Genomic DNA, 23,311 nt, shown 5'->3' on the forward strand with positions numbered 1-23,311 from the left:
CTCCTAACTTTCGACCAATCAAACGTACGCTCTTTCACACAGCTCGCTGTCATAGGTCGCTGAAAATGACTGACAGCTGTTAAATGTGTGACATGTTCACTGGCACCCTGAAAATCTCAGTGTGTTTCTACTTCTTTCTACTTCTACTTCACTACATCTCAGAGCGAAATATTGTATTACTTTACTAGTTTATCTGACAGCTTTGGTTACTTCATAAATTCAAATTTGTAAAAACGTATAAAATATTATGTTTTTTTAATACATTTAACCGAACATGATATTCAAGTACAGCTGAATTTCCATTAAACTTTATTGGAAGCTGGTGATACTCTTTCACTCATTTTTCATCCAAAAATGTTATGGTTTCATCTTCACAAATGTGAAAATGTTCTGTTTCCTTTAAATTATTTAAATTATTAAATTAAATAATTAATCATTTAAATTTCTGGGGTGTGCGTGTGTGGTGCAAATGTGAATGTGCAAAGTAGACAGTACAAACTGAAACGTGCACATAAATTAGATAAATAACAGAAGCGTTTAGTTTGTTTAATAAAAGAGCACCTGTCAATGTGAAAAGTGAGTTTTGAATAACACTTCTTTCTTTTGAGAAAAAAAAATAAACACCTTGAATTTCACGGGGGGGGAGGGATCCGTTGGCGGGTTTGGTTAAACTAGTAACCAAAGCTATGAGCTAAATGTAGTAGACTTAAACTACAACCTCCCCCTCTAGAATGTAGTAGAATAGAAAGCCACAGAAAATGGAAATGCTCAAGTACATAACAACTGTACTTTAGCACAGTACTTAAGTAAATGGACTTACCACCACCTCAAGATTGTCGCTGTATCTCTCTGCTGTTTGGTGCTGGGCAGGTAGTGCACCGTGTGTTTTGAACCTTTTCTCTGAAAACGTCTGCCAGCGTTTTGAGAGCTGTGAGACTCAACTAAAACAGTAAAGTGACCGGCAAACCAAAACAATGAGCTTTAAATCAATCTTATAGAGACGCTATAAAGCTTGGTAGAGGTGAGTGGAACAACAGTTAGGTGCTCATCTGTGGGTTCATCACTATGAGTGACCCCTCTCACATTAAACATTAGATGATCTATTGTTGTTGTAAAAATATTGATTTAAGACACTTTAGTATTAGCTGGTGGGTTTCAAATAATAGGTCCCAGACTAAGAAGGACTGTGTCTTCAGCCTAATTTTACAAATGTGATTTATTTTCATGCAGGTTTGCTACCTGTCACCAACATTACTTTGCTCTGTCAGCCAGTGAAATGAGGTTCCCTTGTCACCATCCCCGGCCTGGAGTCGTCTCTATTTACATCTCATTATGAAAAGATTGCTGCTTAACTTCCATGTTCTCTGCTTCATGGAGGACCCCATCTGGTGTGTGTGCAATAACATGCATCATTTCCCCCTGTGCCTGAGGGGTTTATAGCAAGCCTACAAGGGACAACTCCACTGGATCCTGTGTTAAGGGGTGGGGGTGATAACAGCCAACTGCAGAAGGAAATCAAATCACATGGAATTTATTTTTCAATCACAATGAAAGAGGGGAACACCTGCTGTAGGCCCCACCTCCCGCAGAACCTTGCCCACATGCTGTTATGCTATGTTATGTCAGTAATGGCATTTGTCTATACATTCCTTAAGACATCCATGATAAAACATTGACAGGAGACTATATTATGAAACAAATTCCTGATGAGAAATAGGCTTGAACTAAATGAGACTCTTGAGGAAGCCACTCAAGGTATTTTGTGTAGGAACTTGAGGAGCTACACAAAGTCAGACATCTCATGAGTGATACTGTTTGACAGCTTCTTTATACTTTCTTAAGACAATCCAGTTCTATTTAAGATGACATTTGCATTATCAATGATTCTATAAAGTCATGCTGGCATGACTTTATAGTAAATAACTGTTCAATATTAATTTTCACTTTTTGTTATATATTCACATATTGACTTTGTAAAGTGTTGTATACACAACAATGTAAACAGATGTAATGTTGATGACCTGGTTTGAAAAAAATAAGAGCTTTGCTGAGTGATAACTTGTAGAATTAGCGCAGGATCAAGTGGGAGGTACAGACAAAGGAGAAAGCATAGTGTAGGAATGTGGTCCTTTGTTGTCGAGCTGATGAATGAATTGCCCCTTTAAGACCACATCTGGAGCTCTTGGCATGATGATACAAGGGTGTGTGTGTGTGTGTGTGTGTGTGTGTGTGTGTGTGTGTGTGTGTGTGTGTGTGTGTGTGTGTGTGTGTGTGTGTGTGTGTGTCTGGAGGGGGTTGTGTTTGGAGAGCTCTGTGTGTGCATCATGTGGGGTGGTAATAAGGGAGTAATGTGTGAGGTGTGTTTTAAAGTTGTGTGCTCGTGAGCCACATTTTGTCTCCTGCCATCTGGACATGGAAGAGATTGTGTGTGGAACATGATGGGCGGAGTTGTAGGCCTGTCACGAAAATTACGTTATTGACTTATCTTACGATATACGGACATACTCTGAATCATTTTAACTTCATCGACTTATTTTACGATATATGGAAATTACTTTACATTATCAGTGGCATAAAATGGTCTTAACATTTCAATAATATCGTTTTCGCAGTTATTTCTGGGACAACATATCGTCCAACAAAAGTTGTTGTGACAGGCCGAGTCGATAAAGACTCATCTGTACTTTTAGGCAGCCTTAAAGCTTTATGATCTGAGTAGATCTGTACTCCCAGCTCTTTGTCTCACCTTCAGATTCATCACATTGGGCAAACATCTCGCATGAATGCCCATCTGATGTTTAACTGACTCTGAATTGATCACCTGCATTATTTAAATGAGGTATATAAATTGCCTATGCACCGAAGGTAAAGGAAGGCGTCCAACTGTACCAAGGGAACTGTGGGTGCTTGTATTCATGCATGTATGTAGTGCATTTACAGTATACAAGCATTACTGGACTTATGGTTGTGTAAAATACAGTACGTATAACTTCCATCCCATTGACTAAATGTGATTTCTGTGCATTCAAAAACACAATTCAGACAGCAAGCACAGCTCAGCAATATTTCTCTCAGATGCAAACTCTTTGTTTTTGTCCTCCTATATCCTTATATATATAGATATATATATATATATAGATATATATAGATATATATCTATATATATAGATATATATAAATATATCTATATATATATATCCTTTGCACTCAGTTTTCTCTTTCAGTGAAGGACGTAGTTTGGGGGGTTTCCATCGCAGACTTGATCAAGCAGCCAGAGAGGGGGAAGGACAGAGAGATGGAGTATGGTATATGGTTGGGAGGAGAGTAGACCCTCGGGACAGACATTCAATGTGCTGTAAACCATAACGGCCCCATAACAGGCAGATTTCTCATTTCCACGATGCACAAACCATATCTCATCTATCGCCTTGACAATCCCACTGAGACCAATACGAGACAGGACAGCACACTCAGCGTTGGAGGAGGGGAAGTATGACCTAGTGAGGTGGGGATTTGGAGGGAATGACAGAGATTGTTGAATTTCACTGGCTGATTAATTAGGGACAGCACCCTGTAAAAAAACCACACCGACTCGAGGATTCTGATTGTGAATTAGAGAGTTCATTAGGTGATTGTGACATTTGAGCCAGGTGGATTTCTTTTTTTTTTGGTCAACCTTGGTCAACTATTTTACCACCACGAGAAAATGTTGCCTCTTTCTTGCTGTGTGCACATGAAAAAGGCTAGTGGCTGGCTATTAATGTCTCTGAGGTAATGCTATATTAATGAAGAGTGGGCGAGGCAGAAGGCACCAGCAGCCCGGCCAACAGAAACGCCTGAGGTTAACCTCTTGATTCATTTAGCACCTCTGGGTCTCTCTGAGTCAACCAGACCTCCTGCTAATGTGGACATTATAAAAGATGATCAAACAGTGTATATGCAATGATGCTTTTAGATTGTTATTCATTTCCTAACTCATCCAGTGACTGAAGGTTACATGAAGGTAAAATGTATGTGAAGTTTATGATTAGCTGCCATGTCAATGTCTTTGCAGTTATCAAAACTAAGATTTGTATGTCAAACAAACAGTGGATGAATACATTAGTTAAAAGTGCTAAAAGAATTGTCATTTTTGTATGTTTTTACAAGCTACGTAGGCCTGGATTTAGAGAAATAGAGAAGAGATGCTTTGGACCAGATGTGTCTCTTCTCTTTGTTTGAGATGTGCTAAGTTATCGAGAGTTAAATGACTGATACCACTCTTGTGTCTTTACACTAAATATGGTATGGCTAGCTTAGCATAAACACGAAGGAGAGCCTGGCTCTTTTCAAATGTCTAGAATTCATCCAAAATCTGTCTCAAAAGCTCAATCGTTAACAACTTATATTTAGTTTTATTAAAAATGTTTTTGGGATGTGGTTATTGCTGATGGGAATGTCATCAGTTCTAAACCAAAGTGTTTGACCTGATGATAGCGCTAGATTAAAAGTTAAGGGAGTTTTTACTTTCCTATTGTTATTATAATTAAAATCAAATCACATTTATTTATATAACCCAATATCACAAATTACACATTTGTCTCAGTGTGCTTCACAGACTGTACAGGTTACGACACCCTCTGTCCTTAGACCCTCGTATCACACAAGGAAAAACTTCCTAAAAGAAACCCCATAATCCTGAGGGAAACAAGAACATGTGTACCAAATGTATTCATGTCTGAGTGGGCTTTGATTGGATGCAGGTAAGTGTGGAGAGCAGAAGAGGCGGAACGCGTTGGCCGAACTGCAATCTCCGAACTATCGTCTGATTACAATTTAGCTTTTTACGAACTTTTGTAAGTTATTTTATCTGCATTATAGGCAGATATCTGTATAGAGATTAGCCATAGGCATCGGCTCTCAACTCTAACTCCATTCTCTGGTCTTGAGTTGCTAATCGGACTGTATACAATGACCGACGCACGGAAGAGGAAGCCATGGCCTCCGAAATATTGGCTGTTGTCGATGGATCCCGATATTGGATTTCATCTTCTGGGAACCATGAATGTTTGTATAAAAGTTTGTGTCAATCCCTCATATAGTTGTTGTGATATTTCAATCTGGACCAAAGTCGTTGATCAACTGACCGGCATTGGCATCCCTAGAACCATACCTAGCATGACTAAATATATAAATTCACTACAACCTCCTCATCTTTTGTTACTACTGCTACAAACAGTCTCCTCTCTGCTGCTGTCAGTATCGTATTGCCTTGACTGTCTACAGAGAAGTAATGCGCCAGAACTGGCATAGTTTTAAATAGCAGGGTGAGCCCTCAGTTTTACAGCCCAAGTTGATGTCTCCTCTATATCCCGTCATGACTAGAAATGTTGAGGCAGACTGTTCTGTTGCAGCTCTATCTATTTGCGGCACAACTCCATTCATTCACATTTACCCACTGACACAAACACACACACTGTTCAGCCCGTCTGGCTAACCTCTTTCTCTGTTACCAGCTCTGTCCCTGTGATGTTACATGTGCTCCAGGAGTGATAAATCAATAGCCATGTATCATTAACCCATCTGAGCTGGAGGCAGGCCGCCAAGCAGCACACACACACACACACACACACACACACACACACACACACACACACACACACACACACGCAGCCTTCTCCACCCCCCCCCCCCCCCCCCCCCCCCCCCCCAGTCTGCAGCATCCCTTCTTCTTCCCTCTAATGTTTGGGTCAGTGTCATGTCCTCTACGTCCATTCACAAAGATCAGGAGAGGGAAGAAGGAAAGGAGGGAAAGAGGGGGATGGAGGAGGGAGGAATGGATGGATGGAGGGAGATAAGGGGAGAGATGGACAGAGGTAGAAAGAAGGGGAGGGATGGAGAGGGAAAACAAGCTTTGAATACAAATGAGCTGGCACACATAATGCATGCCCTCCCTCTCTCTCTCTCTCTCTCTTCTCTCTCTCTCTCTCTCTCTCTCTCTCTCTCTCTCTCTCTCTCTCTCTCTCTCTCTCTGTCTCTCTCACACACACGGATGCACTCTTACTCTCTCACACACATGTTCTTGCTCTCTCTCCCTCTACTCTGTGTCTCCTCATTGCACCGAACGCTGCACAGGAGGTAATTTCAGCCACTTCATTTATTAGTCATCGCTGGTTGTTGGTTGGAACAAGCTAATTAAAAGGAGGGTGAGTGTGAGTGTGTGTATGTGTGGAAGATTTGGAGACAGAGACTCCGCTGCTGCTGCTGCTGCTGCCGTCTCTCACGCTTTACTGTGGACCAGGAGGGAGCAAGAGAGGGGAGAGTAGAAGAGGAGGAAGAGAGGCGAGACAGACAGCTGGGTGGAAGGAGATTTTCACACCACTTTACCATCATCTGATCTGACATGACCACCGCATAGGAATCTGGTGCCACGGCAACCGTCAAGCTCGGCGACGAGGTATCAGGGGTAAGGAGGGAGGGCAAGGTGAATGGATGGTGATTGGAAATGTCTGGGGTGCCACAACAGAACTGTCATATTGTGGAAGTCACTGTTTGGGCATTTTTTGCTTTCAGTGTTTTATACTTCTTCCCATGATCTTTAAGTGTGTGTGCCTGTGGGTGTGTGTTGTGGTAGTGGGGGGGTGGGGTGTCCCTGTATGTGTGTTTTGCGCTGGTATTCCCCAAACAGAATCCTTAATTATCCAGCACTGGGTAAATCCTATTATGGATTTACTCTCCTCCTTGACTTTGTCCTATTAATAGTAGGGAGGGAATGCCGTGTAGTAAGAGGAGCGGGATTATTGTTTGCTCATGACTCAACTCCTGTGTATTGTTTGTGGTTGTAGCCTGTGTGTGCACAAGAAGTATGGCTTCCTGCACTGCATGTGTAGATGATATCAGTCAGTATGATAAAGCATGGGATCTGAGTTCAAGGAAATCAGTGTGATAAAGATGGACACACACACTCCAAAGCAACACAGCTGAGGCTTTGCTCAAATCGACAGTGACAGCACAGGGCTGCAGGTAAATGCAAAAATAAAATGAGGCTATTTCTATCACTGCCCCACACTGAAATGTATTATGCAGTCAAAGTCTGGAATATTTAGGTTATGGAAGAGTTATCTCTGATGTAGCACACAGATATAGAGGAATGGCTGACTGACAGTTGGTATTTTAACGCTGCATTGCTGCTGCACCTTCTCTTATGTTGCTGCTGCACAAATGTGGATTTATGCATAAAAGGATATGTGAAGAGCTTTGTTTGGCAAGGCAGAAATAACTATAAAATCAAGCATGATCCAGATTGTTGTGCCAAATTAGCCTAGTTGTGTGTGTGTGTGTGTGTGTGTGTGTGTGTGTGTAAATGTGTGCTCACATGCACAAGTGTATGTACTGTATGTCCTGGGGCAGCGTGGTGGACTGCAGATGCAGGAGAAAGGACATATGGCTGCCTGGGTTGCTACCCTTTGGTCCTCAAAGGTGCATCAGAGGATTCAAATGTCCTGCTTTCCACCATTTATGTGTGTGTGTGTGTGTGTGTGTGTGTGTGTGTGTGTGTGTGTGTGTGTGTGTGTGTGTGTGCATCAGTGTGTGTGTGTGACGGTGCAAATTCAACTTTCCCCTCTGCAGTTCGCTTTGCTTCTCTTCATCTCCACCATTTTGTTTTCAGTTCTCACATGTTTTTGTTCTGACTTGGTGTGTTGTGGGTGTGTGTCTCTGTGTACTTGTCTCCTTGGCTCAGGTCTCTCTCTTTCTTTGTGTGTGTGTGTGTGTGTGTGTGTGTGTGTGTGTGTGTGTGTGTGTGTGTGTGTGTGTGTGTGTGTGTGTGTGTCTAAATCTACACACACATCTGTCTCATGCTCCCATCTCTGTCTGTGTTGACAGATTGTTTGATTTTCTCTGATTGATAGATGGACTATCAGATTAGGAACCTTTTTACTTGGACCCTGATAATTAGATCAGAACCAGCTGGGATGCCTCTTCCTTCCACATAGTTACTCAAATACACAAACATGCACACAGATTGGTGCATTTCCACCAGTGTTTACCAATGTTACAGTGATGTGATTACTCTTTGAAGTCATTTTCAGTAGATAATATCAGTTGGTATCATAGGCAGTGTATATAGGTGGACGACGCATCTCCCTTCCCCCCACTATACAGAAATTAAAACAAATTATCCCAGATACGGGTGCTGCCATCTTGGCATTTGGAGCCAGAGTGTGCGCCATTCACGGCCACAGCTCATTAGCATGGGAGCATTCTAGCTGTTGTATTTAACTGACATCAGCACCACGGTAGCTGTTTGCCTAGAAAAACATAACAACTAACCATAAGATCTCTATAAATATATTTATGATCAAATTGACTGATGTTTTTCTACACAGACTCGTGATTCGTGTTTCAGGAACTTCCTTTGCCTCTTAGTTTGGTTTGTTGGTTTGTTTGCCAGTCAGAAAAACTAAAGGCCCGATATCCTTCAAACTTGGTGCAAGGGTGAAGCATGGGGAAAGAAAAAACCCATCAAATTTTAGAGCGGATCTAAATCACAGGGCGGATACAATCTTTATTTTTCACTTATGGAAACAACCTTTGCGAAGCTCTGTGCTCTCTGAGTGCCCTTTTCTATAGGTTCATTATCATACCTGTCAACCCTCCCGTTTTTCCCGGGATTATTCTGTATTTTTACTTCTATCCCGTTTACCTCCCATTTAAATATTTTCCCGTACTCATCCCGTATTTTTAACCTTTCAAAAAAAAAAAATAGGCCTAATTTAAAAAAGTGTACGGTGGTAAAGTGGCCTCCGGTAGAGCAGGTGGCAGTATTATGTTTAACTTTAGCTGAAAAACGTTATCTGCCAGTAAACACAGAAGAAGAAAACAGGAATAATAACACAGAAGAAGAAGAAGAAAACATATGGATGAGAGTCACAGTGAACGAGAGATAGATGAGACGCAGTTGTACCTGCCAAACAAGTTAATACTTTATGTAAGTACCTGAACAAATGAGAGGAGACCTTCCCTTATTTATTAAAAAGCAGAGTCGGGTAAACTCGTGCTTTTTGTAAAGTGTGCCATTCAGATGTTAGCATTGCACACGGCGGAATAAGCGTCCAAGCACAAGCACGCCAAGAGGCACAAACACACACTGTCAATGACTTCATATGTGACAAGAACTGTGTCGGAGGCAGACCAAGTGACCAAAGCTGAGGGAAAGATGTCGATGCTTTGCGCTAAAAAATAATGTAGCGTTCAGCTTCTGCGATGATATCAGTCGCAGTGTAGCGGACATGTTTCCTGACTCTGCCATCGCAAAGAAGTCCTCGTGGAGGAAAACAAAAGCCACACAACTCATCCATCATCAAATAAATTGATGATAATAACTAATAAATAAAATACATGAATCTTATAAACATGTCTGTACAAGTAATACATACTTTAAATAAACATGTATTTTCTGAATGTATATACCCGTCCCTTATGTGTTTACATTTACATTATATGGGTGCTGGGTGGCTGAGAGCTGTTAAAGTATGGGTGATAAATATGTTGAAAAATGTTTCTCTTATTTCGAAATTCCAAAGTTGACAGGTATGTTCATTATTTACCTTTGACATTTTCACATTGTTTTCACATTGTCATTATAAAAATATTGATTATAGCAGCTTTAAATACTGAATCTGATACGACTGGGTGTAGAGCAGTGGTTCCCAAATGGTGTGCCATGAGACAAATCCCGGTGTGCCGTGGGATTTTGCATTTAACTGTACACAAGGTTTGTAATTTAATTTTAGAGTTTCCCCTAGGTTTACTGCTCTGCGGGGTGCTGCCTGGGCTGGATGAGGTCCGTGCGTGGCGCATATTTTTTAAGTTCTCTCCTTACCTTTCCTCCGCTCTGTCTCTGACTGTAGGTGTGTGCGCACGCGCGTGTGTGTGTGTGTGTGTGTGTGTGGGTTCGGAAGCGGAGCTCCGCCCTTCGCAAAGCAGAGGAGAGGAGAGAATGTAAATACGCAAAACAATAAACATAAATGACATAAATGACATAAACATTTAGTTTATTTAATAAAAGAGCACCTGTTCAATGTGAAAAGTGAGTTGTGAATATATAAAACAGCGCAGGGAAACACTGCACTTTATCTGTGCTTTGTCCTACACACTTATTTCACAATATAGAAACGATAGGTCTTATATGCTTTGGCCTAAATATAAATAAAACAATCATTAAAAAAAAAGATAGCTATCTTACAAGGACTAGGCTAAATAAATGTTCACAGAGTGATGACAGTGATACTATGTGTCCACACTCTGTCTTGCCTGTTTTATCTATGTCGGTTTGACTAATTTGTTTTCCGTCTTTGTTTTAGCTGTTTTAACTTTTAAGTGCACTGTAAGGCGACCTTGTGTGTCCTGCAAGGCACCTCTAAATAAAATGTATTATTATTATTAGAGGGTATTTTGCCCGGATATGAATACAGGTGTGCCTTGAGATTTTGGCTTGGTCTTTGGTGTGCCTTGGCCACAGAAAGTTTGGCAACCACTGGTGTAGAGGCTTTGGAATTACATGGAGCTAGATCCGGGCCAAAAGTTTTGGTCATAAAAAAAAAGATATTGAAACTGAAAGTTCAAATTTTAATCTTTGAAGATTTTATGTTTTCAGATTCAATCTTATTTCAGATCTTTTTTTTTACTTTCAGAATTTTGGCTCTGATTTGGCATGGCTTCAGAGGGGCATTGAAATGTGAGTGACAGTTAAACAAAGAAGGCTCAAACAAAGAAGGCTCAAACATAGGTATCAACACTTTCTATACACCTTATTCCTGTGATTGGCACTAAAAAAAACTGACGGCAGTGACACATTTTTGTTTAGCGAACTGTCTTAGACCGTACAATAGCATCAATGCCGCTCTCAGCTGAAGCCACGCCCCCCACACCAGATCAGGGCCAAAAGTCAGAAAGTGGAAAAAACACCTGAAACCCAAAAAATGAAAATAAATTATTATTCCAAAGAATTACAGAATTGAATCAAAAGTAATATTCAACCTGAAAAACCTTTCATACACTTATTTTTTATTTGATTTAAAGTTTAAAGTTTAAGATCAAAACTTCAATTTTCAGTTTCAATCTGTTTTTTCAAAACAAAATTCTATGGATTTATCTCCATAGAATTATATCCATATAGTTCACTACTAAATAATGAATGACATTTTCCAAGTAACTTTCTCAACATTGATTTTAATGCGCCTGACCTCATACGAGGACAGTAATGTAAAGTAAAAAGAAGAGGCGTAAGCCTCCAACTCGGTTTTCCATGTTCTGCATACTGAGCAGTATCCAGATTTTCTCATACTGATTAAGCTGCAAACTTGACACCCGAATCAGCACTCAGAGAACGCTTCTGAGAAAAATTAACTTACACCAAATGTGCGTGGGACAGCTCAGAAGCCTGCACACACCCGTGGAGAAAACAAGCTCTATTCCCATTCTTTGAGTGAAATCATCCCTTGCTTGGTGTCCCACTTATCAGTTATTAAACATCAAAAGCTTCCATACCTAATCTCTTGCCACCCAAGTGGTTTCTTCCATAACACACACTTATCTTCAGAGATCTGCCACCACCAACTCACAGCTCATGCATGCGTGTACTTTCTCAGCTGGTGGCCCAAACTGTGGAAGAGAGCCTCTTTGTGGTGCCTCCCACTGAGGGAACGAAACACTAAGTAACACTTCCCAGCAGCCTCTAGTGCAGAAGAAACAGGAACGAAACTCTGTCTCTCTGCTTCTCTCACTGTTGGTTTCCGTTACCTGGGGCTTCTGCTTGTTCACCCTGGAAGCTACTTTTTTGTAAGAATTCTGACAAGTCTCACACACACACACACACACACACACACACACACACACACACACACACACACACACACATACATACACACACACACACACACACACACACACACACACACACACACACACACACACACACACACACACACTCTACAGAGTCCAACCAACCCTCTCTAAAAGCAGTCTAGGTTGGCACATTGTATTGTTCAGAGGACTGCTAAGAGCTTGGCTTCATGCCTTATTAATCCCTCAGGCCTATTCTTTCCACCAGCGTAGAAGGAATTAGGAGGAAGAAGGATCCCTAGCACATAACACACCACTCACCAGCAGAATAGAGGTCAACCTGACAACTTCTGAGAAGCAAAAATATATTTCTTTCTACCTCTCCTGTCCTCTCTATGTATTCTATGTATATTATGTGTGTCTGTCAACAGATGGTTCAGGGTCCATGTCAAGCCTCTGAAAAGAGAGTTACATTTAAAGCTACATTTAATAGAGCACTCATACTTACTTTTAAAACTTCTTGCATAGTGTGACAACAGGTACATCACTGTACATACTGCTGCCACTTCACTGTGAGGAATCTTCCCTTTTGTCCTCTGTGGTACAGTGTTGAAGCCCTTATCATCTTTTGTCTGTTTATTTCTCTCGTCTTCTTAATTTTTCTTCCAGTTAAAGTGGAAGCAGCTTGGTCAATGGCCCTGCTCGTCAAACTTTGTACCCCTTTAGTGCCAGTCTTGGATATGTGCCTCTAGTGGCAATAGTAGTTATGACAGGAATAAAGGAGGAGGTAGGTTGACGTAGTATAAAGAGTGAGAAAGTCCACATAGGGTGGAGGTTGGGGTGGATGGATGGGTCTAACAAACAGAGGACTTTAACCCAGGAGGCCACTTTTTCTGTCCCGGGTTTATCTTCAGTAGCGAACGTAATGTACTTGACCCATATCACATACATAGTTCGTTAACTTACTTACTTACTTATCTTAAATTAGATAACAAATGTACTTAATGTAATATTTACCAAAACCATGATATTTTCCTTCACATCACCAAGGAATGTTGTTGCCTAAATTTAGGTTAGGTCTCATAACGCACTTAACTTTACGTACGTAACATTCTTAAATTACATCAAGTAAGTAATGTAACGTTAACCACATATTGAAGTCTATCGGACCAACCTGAAACATAATGAAGTGACGCAAACCTACTGACGCTTTCAGTTGACTCGTGAAGAGTGTCCCTTTGTTGCTGGGTAGCATGAGGATGTTTCAGGCTTGCTAGCAACATATTATCAGTTAGCTTGCAGCTAGTGCATGTCGTGATCTTTTATTTGGAGACGGAGTGTAAGCGTTGAATCAATCCAGCAAACTTCTTAATTATCTCAAAGCATTTATTAAAGTGATATGGCAGCATAGAAAATACACACAGCCGTGGACAATTCAATCTCCCTGGTCCACAGTCCACATTCAAGTAGTTATTTTGTCTCTCAGTTCAATGGAATTGTAACTTTTTTAGGTTGTACAGTTTGCATATATCTTCGCCCTAGGGCATTGTCCTCTCCCATTGGTTGGCTGGGGGCCAGGTGCTATTGGCCCCTTGTTGGCGCATGGGCGTGTCCACACCTCTTAGCTCTGACGTCATCCTTGGGTTCTTCGGACGCCCCCTAGAGGAGGGCGTTCTTATAGCATGTTCACTCAAGACATTTCTTTACCTGACCAGTGAATACGTTCAGTGCATAATACTTCTTGGTGAGAAGTAAACAACTTTTGAGAGTTTACTATTCACGTCACCTGTGATATATTCACTTGTAATATCGTTTAATGATTTACATTTGTAATTTCTTATTCAGATTAAACAATATTTCAGTGTGTGTTCGTTACAAAGAGGCAGATTGTGAAACAGTTTTTAGAATTTACTTGAAGTGTTTTGTTCTGACTCCTGGAGCAACTTTGATGCATGATGCATAAAAATACCAAATAAGTAAAGCAATTTAAATGAATGCTATCTGTAGAACGCACATAGCTCGCAGTGCTAAGAAAATAGTTGCACTTTTTGTGCATGCATTAAATATTTATGGATGTAGCTTATGCAGTAGATAAACAATACAAATGTATTAGTTTGCAAAATAAAAAGAAACAGCTAACAGCAGTGTGATCGTGCTGAATGAAAGACATCAAGGAGAGCCCCACATCTATCCAAAGCTCATTTGTCCTGATTGGATTTCACTTAATCTCACACTCAGCAGGTTGGCCAGAGGACTAACCTGCTTTATCCTCTTTCCTTTAGGATTAGGAGACAGAGAGCTGGACAGAGGGACGCTCAGAAAAACAGAGAGAGGGATGGCTGTGGAGGAGAAGCCGGGTGTAAAGAGCAGCAGCTCCATCGTCCCCTGCTTCCTGTTTGTGGAGGTAAGAAATATTGACATTGCTCTTCGACTGTACTGAAGAGTTTTTAGCTTCGAAACTTCATTCACAACGTTGACATTGAAATGTACTCATTGAAGCCTTACTTTGCTCACTGCTTATCCTCTCTGAGTGTGAACAACAAACAGAATCAACACCTTCAGTTCCTCTCGGTTTTGACTTGAGAGCCCCCCCCCCCCCCTCAACTGTATACACTTTGCCCTGCCATCTCTCCAATCTACGCCACAGTGGTAAATATTTCAGGATGAACAGGAGCGTTTTGGACAGCTCAGCAAACACGCTCTCTGTTGCTGACATTCCCAGTCGGTGTCACACATCCCGCCCTGTTCCAGCACCAGGGGCGGCTGAGGCTTAGTAAAGTGGCTACAGTTTGTTTTGTGGCTTGTTGAACATTTCCCAGCATATTTGTGAACTGCATGATTCATTGAGGTGGTTTCGGATGTCAGGCAGTGGATTTCCAGCAGCTGCACTGTGCGCTTTGGAGCTGTGTTGTACAGATCACGCCAAAGGTCATTGTCTGTGGCAGACCGAGAAACACACTAATGCACCGCAGACACACACACACACACACACACACACACACACACACACACACACACACACACACACACACACACACACACACACACACACACACACACACCACTTCAACCCTTGTGGAAAGCATGCTCTAAATTGTTTGTGAGAGCAGTCAGACAGATGACTCAGAGGGCAACGGAAGTCCGAGGGCTTTTTCCAAATTGTGACTGTGGTGGAGAAAAGCATGAACTGGTAAATAAACCAGGCTGTCTGTAATCCAAAAGCCAAAGCAAGCAGTCCAGAAGCTCATTAACTTTAAGTAAGTCAACCATCAGCTTTTCAGCTGGAGTACCCCGTGCATTCAGATCACTGATCTGTAACAGATTCCGAGAGGAGAAGCTGTTTGCATCGTTGCATTGCAGGTGCATCTTGATGTGATGCAGATGTTACATCATGTTGGATTTACATGTTTTAATTCTCTTTTGTTCTAACAATGCATGTGCACAGCGAACTGCATTTATTTTGCACTGTGTCTTCATTGTGATCTACGGAAGTCCTGAGAGAGAAAAAACACTGGTGATGCATTTTCTATGTCTGGTCTGATAATCTTTCATTATACAGTCCATTAAAAACTAAAAATATATGAAACAGGTGGGAAAGCTTGTGTGTAACTAACAAACAACATATGTTCCTTGAGTTTAGAGTGCATGGAGAAATTAAAACTCACCGGGAAGAATATTTGGGGTAGTATTGCACTTAGGACAACAAACACTTGTTTTCACAAATGAAGTAAAGTTACATATAAAAATGATCATGGCAAAATTATTTATTAATTAAAAACTGAAAAAGATTGTCTTGAAAAAAACTTTTTAAAACACTGCAAATAAGAACTGCTAATAGTTACTTCTGCATACTTTTAATAGTGCCCGTTTGATCAAATGTAAACATATTTGAAGAAAAAAAACATATTTGTTGAACAAGACATCTGCCTTTTTGTTGAAATCCAGCAATCCCTGCAAACACTGTTTAGTAGCTGCAAGTAAATGTGTCATGAACTGAGAGGGATGCTAGTGTATTTCAGTTGCCCTTTACCTGAACACCTCAGCAAGTCTTCATTGTCCACCTCTACTGTACTTCTGTGTGTGCCTGGCCCCAAAGGACCGACCAGGATACAATAGTTACACTGACCCATGTGAGCCTCTCTGTGAAACACTGGTCCCTTTGGTTATAATACACTATAAAAGCTCTCCATTAAGCCACTCCGCCATATGCCTCCCACACATCAGCTCTCAGCCCTCGGGTCTCAGTCAATTCCCTCGATAACTCCACATCTATATGTGTGTGTCTGTGTGTGTATGATGGATAGAGTATTTCTATCTAGTTGTACTGGGATAGAGAACCCGAGCAAGCAATCAGGGCTAAGGGAAAGAGGCCAGCAGCTGTTACCTGTAATGGAGGGCTTGTAGAGATGACAGCAGGAATGGAAGTCAGACACAGAGCCGGTATAACTGCACTCTGCATGGAGGGGAATCTCATATTCTGTGGACAGATTTTAGTATCTGTGCTGAGAAGACAGTGTAAAGTGTAAAGTAAAGTACTATAATTTATAATTTATTTTGCTGTTACTCTCCATTAAGCTACTTCTCAGTATTTGTGTTCAGTCAGTCCCTTTGAATACTCTGCTGCTGCCGTCCAGAAATAAAAGTGTTACTGAGCATCAGTACTATTTCACACCAACACCCTGTTTCACACACACATTTCCACAAGGAAACACCTTGGAAAGGTTGCCAGTCCACAGACACGTCCACAATCACATCCTCAATGGCAATTCAGAGTACCAAATCCCATGTATAACCTACAGCACATGTCCCCCGTGCATCAAAGATTCAAACCCTGGAGCTTCTGCTGTGACTCTCTGAGCCACTCTGCTGCCTTGAACAAGATTACGTTGACTATTGGTTGTGAGGTGCTTTAGTAGTGCTGTCAACACTATAGGATCCAGGTTTCATTCCTGGGCCTCTCTGCATATGCTGTCATTGCCAGGAGTTTTGGCAACCTAGCTTCAGGACACTGCAAGCTGCTCAGACCCATGACTGTGCATGTCTGTGTTAGCCCTGTGATGAGTACATGTGCCTTTTATTCTTGTGTATGCTGGTTCATGTGACTCGAAAAACAAGAAAACTTAAGTAAAAACCAATAACTTTTTCACATAAAAAACTGATGATGATTGACAGCCCGTTACATGTTGAGTAACCACTGCTCTTGCTGAAGTGCCTGCGCTGCTTTGTGAAATTTATAGAGCAATGTCAGTGAACTATTAATAAGTTGATATTAGAGAAATGGGCTTTTGGCCAGAAGGCACTCTGGAGTGGACTGACAAATCTGTGTGAGGGAAGTAGGTGAGCTGCCACTCTGACCAACAATAGAAGGGTAAGTGATGCTGAAATACATAACTGTAGTTCAACAGGGGGTTATGCAGTGGTGGGCCGTCAGGGCCAGCAAGGCCTTCTCTGCTGGCCTAAACATCATCAGAATATACATTTCATTTTGATATATTTTTTCCACAAATATGTATTAAGTTATTCCCCATAGTCTATTCTCTTCATTTCATAGCTTTCCTCTTGGTTGCGCTGCTTCCAGCCTCAGATGGAGATTTGGAGGTCTGGGCTTTATGTTAGAGCTTTTATCCAATCATATTTCAGCCATCATGTGTTGCCAGGGTCCAAGAGATCTGCCCTGAGGCCTTCAGAATCAACAGTGCGGGCGCCTGTCGCTTAAAGTGAACGGAGGCAAAACTGTGTCGTTAACCAATCAGATTTCGAGTTGGGGACACCGGGGCCAGCTAGCAGGCATACGATAACCTCAGCACGTGCACGTCTTTTGATTGGATACGCACTATTGAGAGGCAGAGCTATGCAGAGCTAGCGACCTTTGAACGAGCTAATTTGTGTAGATTTCTACAAGCTGTTTTGTCAACCCACAATGGCTGAAGGAGGAGAAGAGATCGATTTGGTCGCAGATTTAATTAAAACGCCATTTTCAAGATGAACTTTTCAAGAAAAGATAGACATTGCGAGAAGAGAACGGCCAACACCGACGCTAGCGAGCCTATCACAGCTGGGAAAAGGGTTTGTCCGCCACTTTCAAACTACGTTTGTTAACACTTTAAAGTTAACACTTTATGTAAGTACCTGACAAATGAGAGGAGACCTTCCCTTATTTATTAAAAGCAGAGTCGGGTAAACTCGTGCTTTTTGTAAAGTGTGCCATTCAGATGTTAGCATCGCACACGACGGAATAAGCGATGTTCACCAGCAAGAAAAATCGTCCAAGCACAAGCACGCCAAGAGGCACAAACACACACCGTCAATGACTTCATTTGTGACAAGAACTGTGTCGGAGGCAGACCAAGTGACCAAAGCTGAGGGAAAGATGTTGATGCTTTGCGCTAAAAATAATGTAGCGTTCAGCTTCTGCGATGATTTCAGTCGCAGTGTAGCGGACATGTTTCCTGACTCTGCCATCGCAAGGAAGTCCTCGTGGGGGGAAACAAAAGCCAAACAACTCATCAATCATTAAATAAATTGATGATAATAACTCATCAAATAAAATACATAAATCTTATAAACATGTCTGTACAAGTAATACATACTTTAAATAAACATGTATTTCCTGAATGTATATACCCGTCCCTTATGTGTTTACGTTTACATTGGTGGCTGTTAAAATATGGGCAGAGTCCGGCAAATAATGTCCCTTATTTTGAAATTCCAATGTTGACAGGTATGCAGAGAATGGCTGGTAGCCAAAGCAGCGCTGGGTCTAATGGTCCCTCCGCCTCACTACCAGCCGCTCTGCGCCTGCTCTATTCCCGGCGACCACACTTTACGGCCCCACTGACGTGTGTTGTCACCGTAACAACTAACAACAATTTCCATTTTCTTTTGTACTCGTCAAATGACCACGGAAACCAGTCCAATGTCCGTTCTCCTCTTATTCTATCTCTATATGATTCACCCTCAGCCTATAATGAGGAAAGGTGTGAGACTTCCTATCAACCATGTCCCTCCACACCCTCAGCACCAATGTGTGTGTGTGTGTGTGTGTGTGTGTGTGTGTGTGTGTGTGTGTGTGTGTGTGTGTGTGTGTGTGTGTGTGTGTGTGTGTGTGTTTGTGTGTGTGTGTGTGTGAGTGAAATGTGACAGTGATCCATAGCAAACCAGAGGGACCTACTCTTTTATTTAGCCCCACACCTCATCAGCAGTTACCATGGAAACCAATCAGCCAGACTCATTCTTCATTCCCGCTCTCTTTCTCCTGACTCCTTTCATCTTGCCTGCCCTAATCATAAGTCACAACCTTCTCTATCAGTGCTACCCACTCAGCCATCTTGTTCTGCGTGTGTCCCCTCCATTTTGCTCCATCATTTCCCATTTTCTTGTGGGATTCCCCGTCCATGATCATCTTTTTTCTCCGATTTAGGGCAGATTTCTTCCAGCCATTCATAGCAGCACAGAGATCCACATCACCTTTCAGTAATCTTTGATTAATCCCGTTTTAATGTGCACATCCTCTCCCCTCCTCATCTAATCCCATTCTGTAAATGCTGATGACACAATAAGATGAATTATTTAACCTTTTCACCTGGGGAGCGAAAATAAATCTATCTATCACATTTTATTTACATATTGAAGATATTTTCTGTATTCTGTGTGGATGGCACAAACTCTCTTTACCTTCACCCTTAAAAAAATATAATGATTCTCTGCCATCTGGGGGCACACAAGCACATTTGCAGTTAAAAAGTAATTTCTGTTTAAAGCTAATACCATGTGCTTCAGTGGAGAGCTGTAATGGAGAATGCAGCTTTCTATTGCGAAGAGCCTCTGATGAGGCACTTATCCAGACCAGTGGAGGGGCGAACATAAAGCCCCATTCCACCACTGTAAATACTTTTTACAGCTCTTCTCTCAGCAATGAATGTAGGCTGCTGCCACCGTCATGTGACTCACTGCGAGAGGTTTCATGTCCCCTTTTGACCTGTGTTCACATTTAGTTGCACCGTTTACGCTGCAGCTATTCCCCTTTGGCCTTTTCATACCAGCTGTGATTTATAAGATTTTTGGCCTTTACGATATCATCATATTAGGGACTGTGCCAAAGCTATTAGAGTGGAGGAGGTATCATGAACGGGGGAGGGTTAAGTGCTGAAAGGAAGGTAGTGTGAATTTTCTTGGAAGAGCAGGTGAGGTTCTTGTACTTTTTCTCATCCTGGTTTCATATTTTATTTCAGCCTCCACTTGCTAAATATTTTTCTTGAAAACATACGAATGCATCATATATGTCCTTAAAGAACAATACACATAAACAAGTCCAAATGCCAAGGAACAGTTCTTCACAGTTCTTATTTAAGAAGAAAACAGTCCTCAATGGAGTTTGGGGAGGCGCACAAGGTCATTTCTTGTGTAATGAATCAGATTCATTAATGAATGAATGTATCCATGCTAATGTTTTGTACCACAGACAAGGGGAGGGTCCAAATACAATATTAATAATGCTAAAGATTTTAATAATATGAAGGATTCAACCTCTATCTAATAATATCCAAGTTCAGGATGTGCGCCCAAGTGTTAGTAAGCTTTACTATGAGGTGGCTGAAACACTGAATATCTCACGTAACACATCCACTTTAACGAGTCAGTGTGGGTGTGATCATTTCCTCAGCCATCATCTAAATTAAACCACATTAAAGCGGCCAGAGTCTTAATCCTCCACTATTTTCCCTGAGGTCCCTATATTGAAAACATGAAGCGATGGATGAGTGTATTACATTTATGTGACGGACAGACATTTTTTTTAGTGCTCTTTAAACCAAAACTACGGACAAATGGTGAAACCGGTTCACTCGTGTTGCATTTCCTTTATTTTCCAAAGAAAGATTTTTGTAAACATGGATTTGTACAGAAGTGATGTTTCTATTACCCTGATTTTTTGAGGATACAACAAGGACAGCATCCACCAGAGGGCACTGCTGTAACACAGCTGAAGCCCCCGCACAAGAGACACCTCTACTGTTTGCAATTAGTCCTGAGCTTTTGAGTTTCACATGGTTTTGAAGCTGATCTATCAACAGGTGTTTTGACATATCCGCTTTTTGCATTCTATATTTTTCTCACTTAATTCACTTTGAAAGTTGACATTTTGACAAAAAATGTTTTTTCTCTCACAGTGTCTGTGTCACACACACACACACACACACACACACACACACACACACACACACACATACACACACACACACACACACACACACACACACACACACACACACACACACACACACACACACAGAGTCTCACAAGCCTAATTAACACCTGAGCGACATGCAGAGATTAGACAGAACACATCACTTGTATGTGGCTGCCTCCCACGTCTTTAGAAATAGGCCTGTGTGTTTAATGGTGGGTAACACTCTGGTAGTTTCACACCTCACAGGAAGTCTCCCCACTCTAGCCAACAAACACCCCTCCCAACACAAACACTCACATAAGCCGCTTTCTCATATGAACTCCATAAAATGTCCATAAAATAATAAGAATTCGGTCCGAACATTGTCCGGAGTTTTTCCTTTCACACGTGTCGCACACAACAGGAGTCACTCAACATTGTCCGTGTCAGAAGCATTCTCACTTACTGGAAATACTCTGTTTGGTTTAGGTGAGGAGGGGCACGTCATCACACAGATTACATCACGGTCACGTAGCCGGTTTGTAACTTGGTCATAAACAGAGAGTCTCTGGCCATTCCTTGAATTTGACTATTTCGGCGTCGGACCTTAACAACCTGAACCTTCTTGTCTATCCAGTTAGACTTTTTCGTGTACCCTTCTTCTTCACCCTCGGATGTTTGTTTCTTCAGGTTCACGTCAGCCGTGGCACCAACACCGCCGCTCGCTCGCTGTGAACGCTCCCAACGATCGGCGCTCTTTTCACACATGGGCTCAGTCGGACATTACACAGACTTGGCACAGTGAAGTCTGTTTGATGACCGGTCAGAACGATTCGGACATTTGCAATCTTGGGGAGACACAGAAACATTCTCAAAAGGATGTCTATGCACACTCACTCAAATTAGGACAAACATGCAGGCTAAAAAAGACATATAAATTGTCTCTGAAGTGTGATCAAGCAAATTTAATTTAATTTAACAAGAGCAGATTTTACTTTGGTTTCCAGCTGGCGAACTTCATAAGCAGAACCGACTGTATGATGTGTGGCAGCTTTAAATTGATGCTGTGATGAATAACAAGCCTAAGAGACTTTCCAACCTGCATACTGATGATTAATAAGCACGGTGTCCTTTTCTTTTCTCTATATAATCTATTTTGGTCTTTCACCTCACCCTGTCTTGTCACATTGCAAATATTTCTTCTCATCTTAACTTAGCTTTCACACAAAAATGATGAAGGCTCATTAAAGGGTTTGGTGGTTTTACTGCAATTGAATAGTAAATTGTAGATCTTTGCTGCATGTCGAGGATTGAATAACCATTGGGTTTATGAAATATTTTCAAACCAGTTTGATAAAAATAAAAAAACATAGTAAAATTGAAATGTTTTGAAGTGGTCAGATTGCTGTACTGATCACATCACACTGTATTATAATGAGGTATCTTAAAGCCGTCACACATTACAAGACATTGTACTGGGAGGAATCTCAGACAAAAAATGGTCTCCAAACTTCGTCAAAACAAACACGAGAAGTGATACAAGGCAGTTCTTTCTTCCAAAAGTGGATGTCAAGAAGCTAGCTGATATGCAGCAAAAAACCAAGGAAGAAAATAATGTTCTGTTACGACTCCTCCTCCTTATATTTCCCCTCACTCCGTATCCTGCACTCTCATTGGCTTTAGGTCATCGTTGCTGTCATTGCCAATCAAAACAATTCCAACACTATAGGATTTGGACTTGCAGACAGGAGATATAAAGCAATACTTCACCCGCAAAATGACCATTTGTATATCAATTACTCATCCTGTGATACCTTGGATTCTGGAAGAACACTTTGTTTTTCTCGCATGCCTCTACGGTGAACGAAGAATCAAACTACTGAGAAAATTCTTGATGAATTTAAGTAAATGGGGTCCATGTTTAACAAAATATCCGTTACAAACATTCACACAGTGCAGTATAATCTAAGTCTCATTTATCCAGTCGTATGCTCACTACTTCCCAAACACAGGCATTTTCGCCAAACCCTTGCAAGCTAACGTGCAAGCGTTACACTGTTTAAGCGGAAGTGTTTAAAATAGTCTGGTTTTGGCTACTTCACTGGCCTACTCATTAATGAGGAGTGAGTAATACACAGATTGCAAACTGTATGACTTGGCAGACAAAAGGGGTTTAGAGCTTGGGGCAGGTGGTGGGATAGTAATAGATGTTTTTGCTGCAGTGTAATCTCTGTAATGTGCATGCACAGGGTTTCCCCGCGGTGCTCTGTGCACTGCAGGGGTGTGTATGTGACACTGAGGACATGCTGAGAGGTGGATCAC

General features: G+C 41.5%; 1 protein-coding gene across 4 annotated transcripts in view; it reads left to right on the top strand.

The window, feature by feature from the left end:
• Nucleotides 1-6,061: 6,061 nt before the first annotated feature.
• The window catches only part of plppr2a (phospholipid phosphatase related 2a), a 59,108-nt gene continuing 41,858 nt past the window's right edge, over nt 6,062-23,311 (top strand). For 2 of the 4 annotated variants that reach the window (XM_029437702.1, XM_029437699.1), the window contains exons 1-2: nt 6,064-6,445; nt 14,106-14,227. In XM_029437702.1, coding sequence (XP_029293562.1) covers nt 14,159-14,227 — 69 coding nt within the window. In that variant the 5' untranslated portion in view covers nt 6,064-6,445; nt 14,106-14,158. Of the gene's footprint in view, nt 6,446-14,105; nt 14,228-23,311 lie in introns of all 4 variants that reach the window. The other 2 variants (XM_029437701.1, XM_029437700.1) reach the window with 2 other exon arrangements.

Source organism: Cottoperca gobio, chromosome 8 (genome assembly GCF_900634415.1).
Source record: "Cottoperca gobio chromosome 8, fCotGob3.1, whole genome shotgun sequence".
In the NCBI taxonomy this organism is placed as follows: domain Eukaryota; kingdom Metazoa; phylum Chordata; class Actinopteri; order Perciformes; family Bovichtidae; genus Cottoperca; species Cottoperca gobio.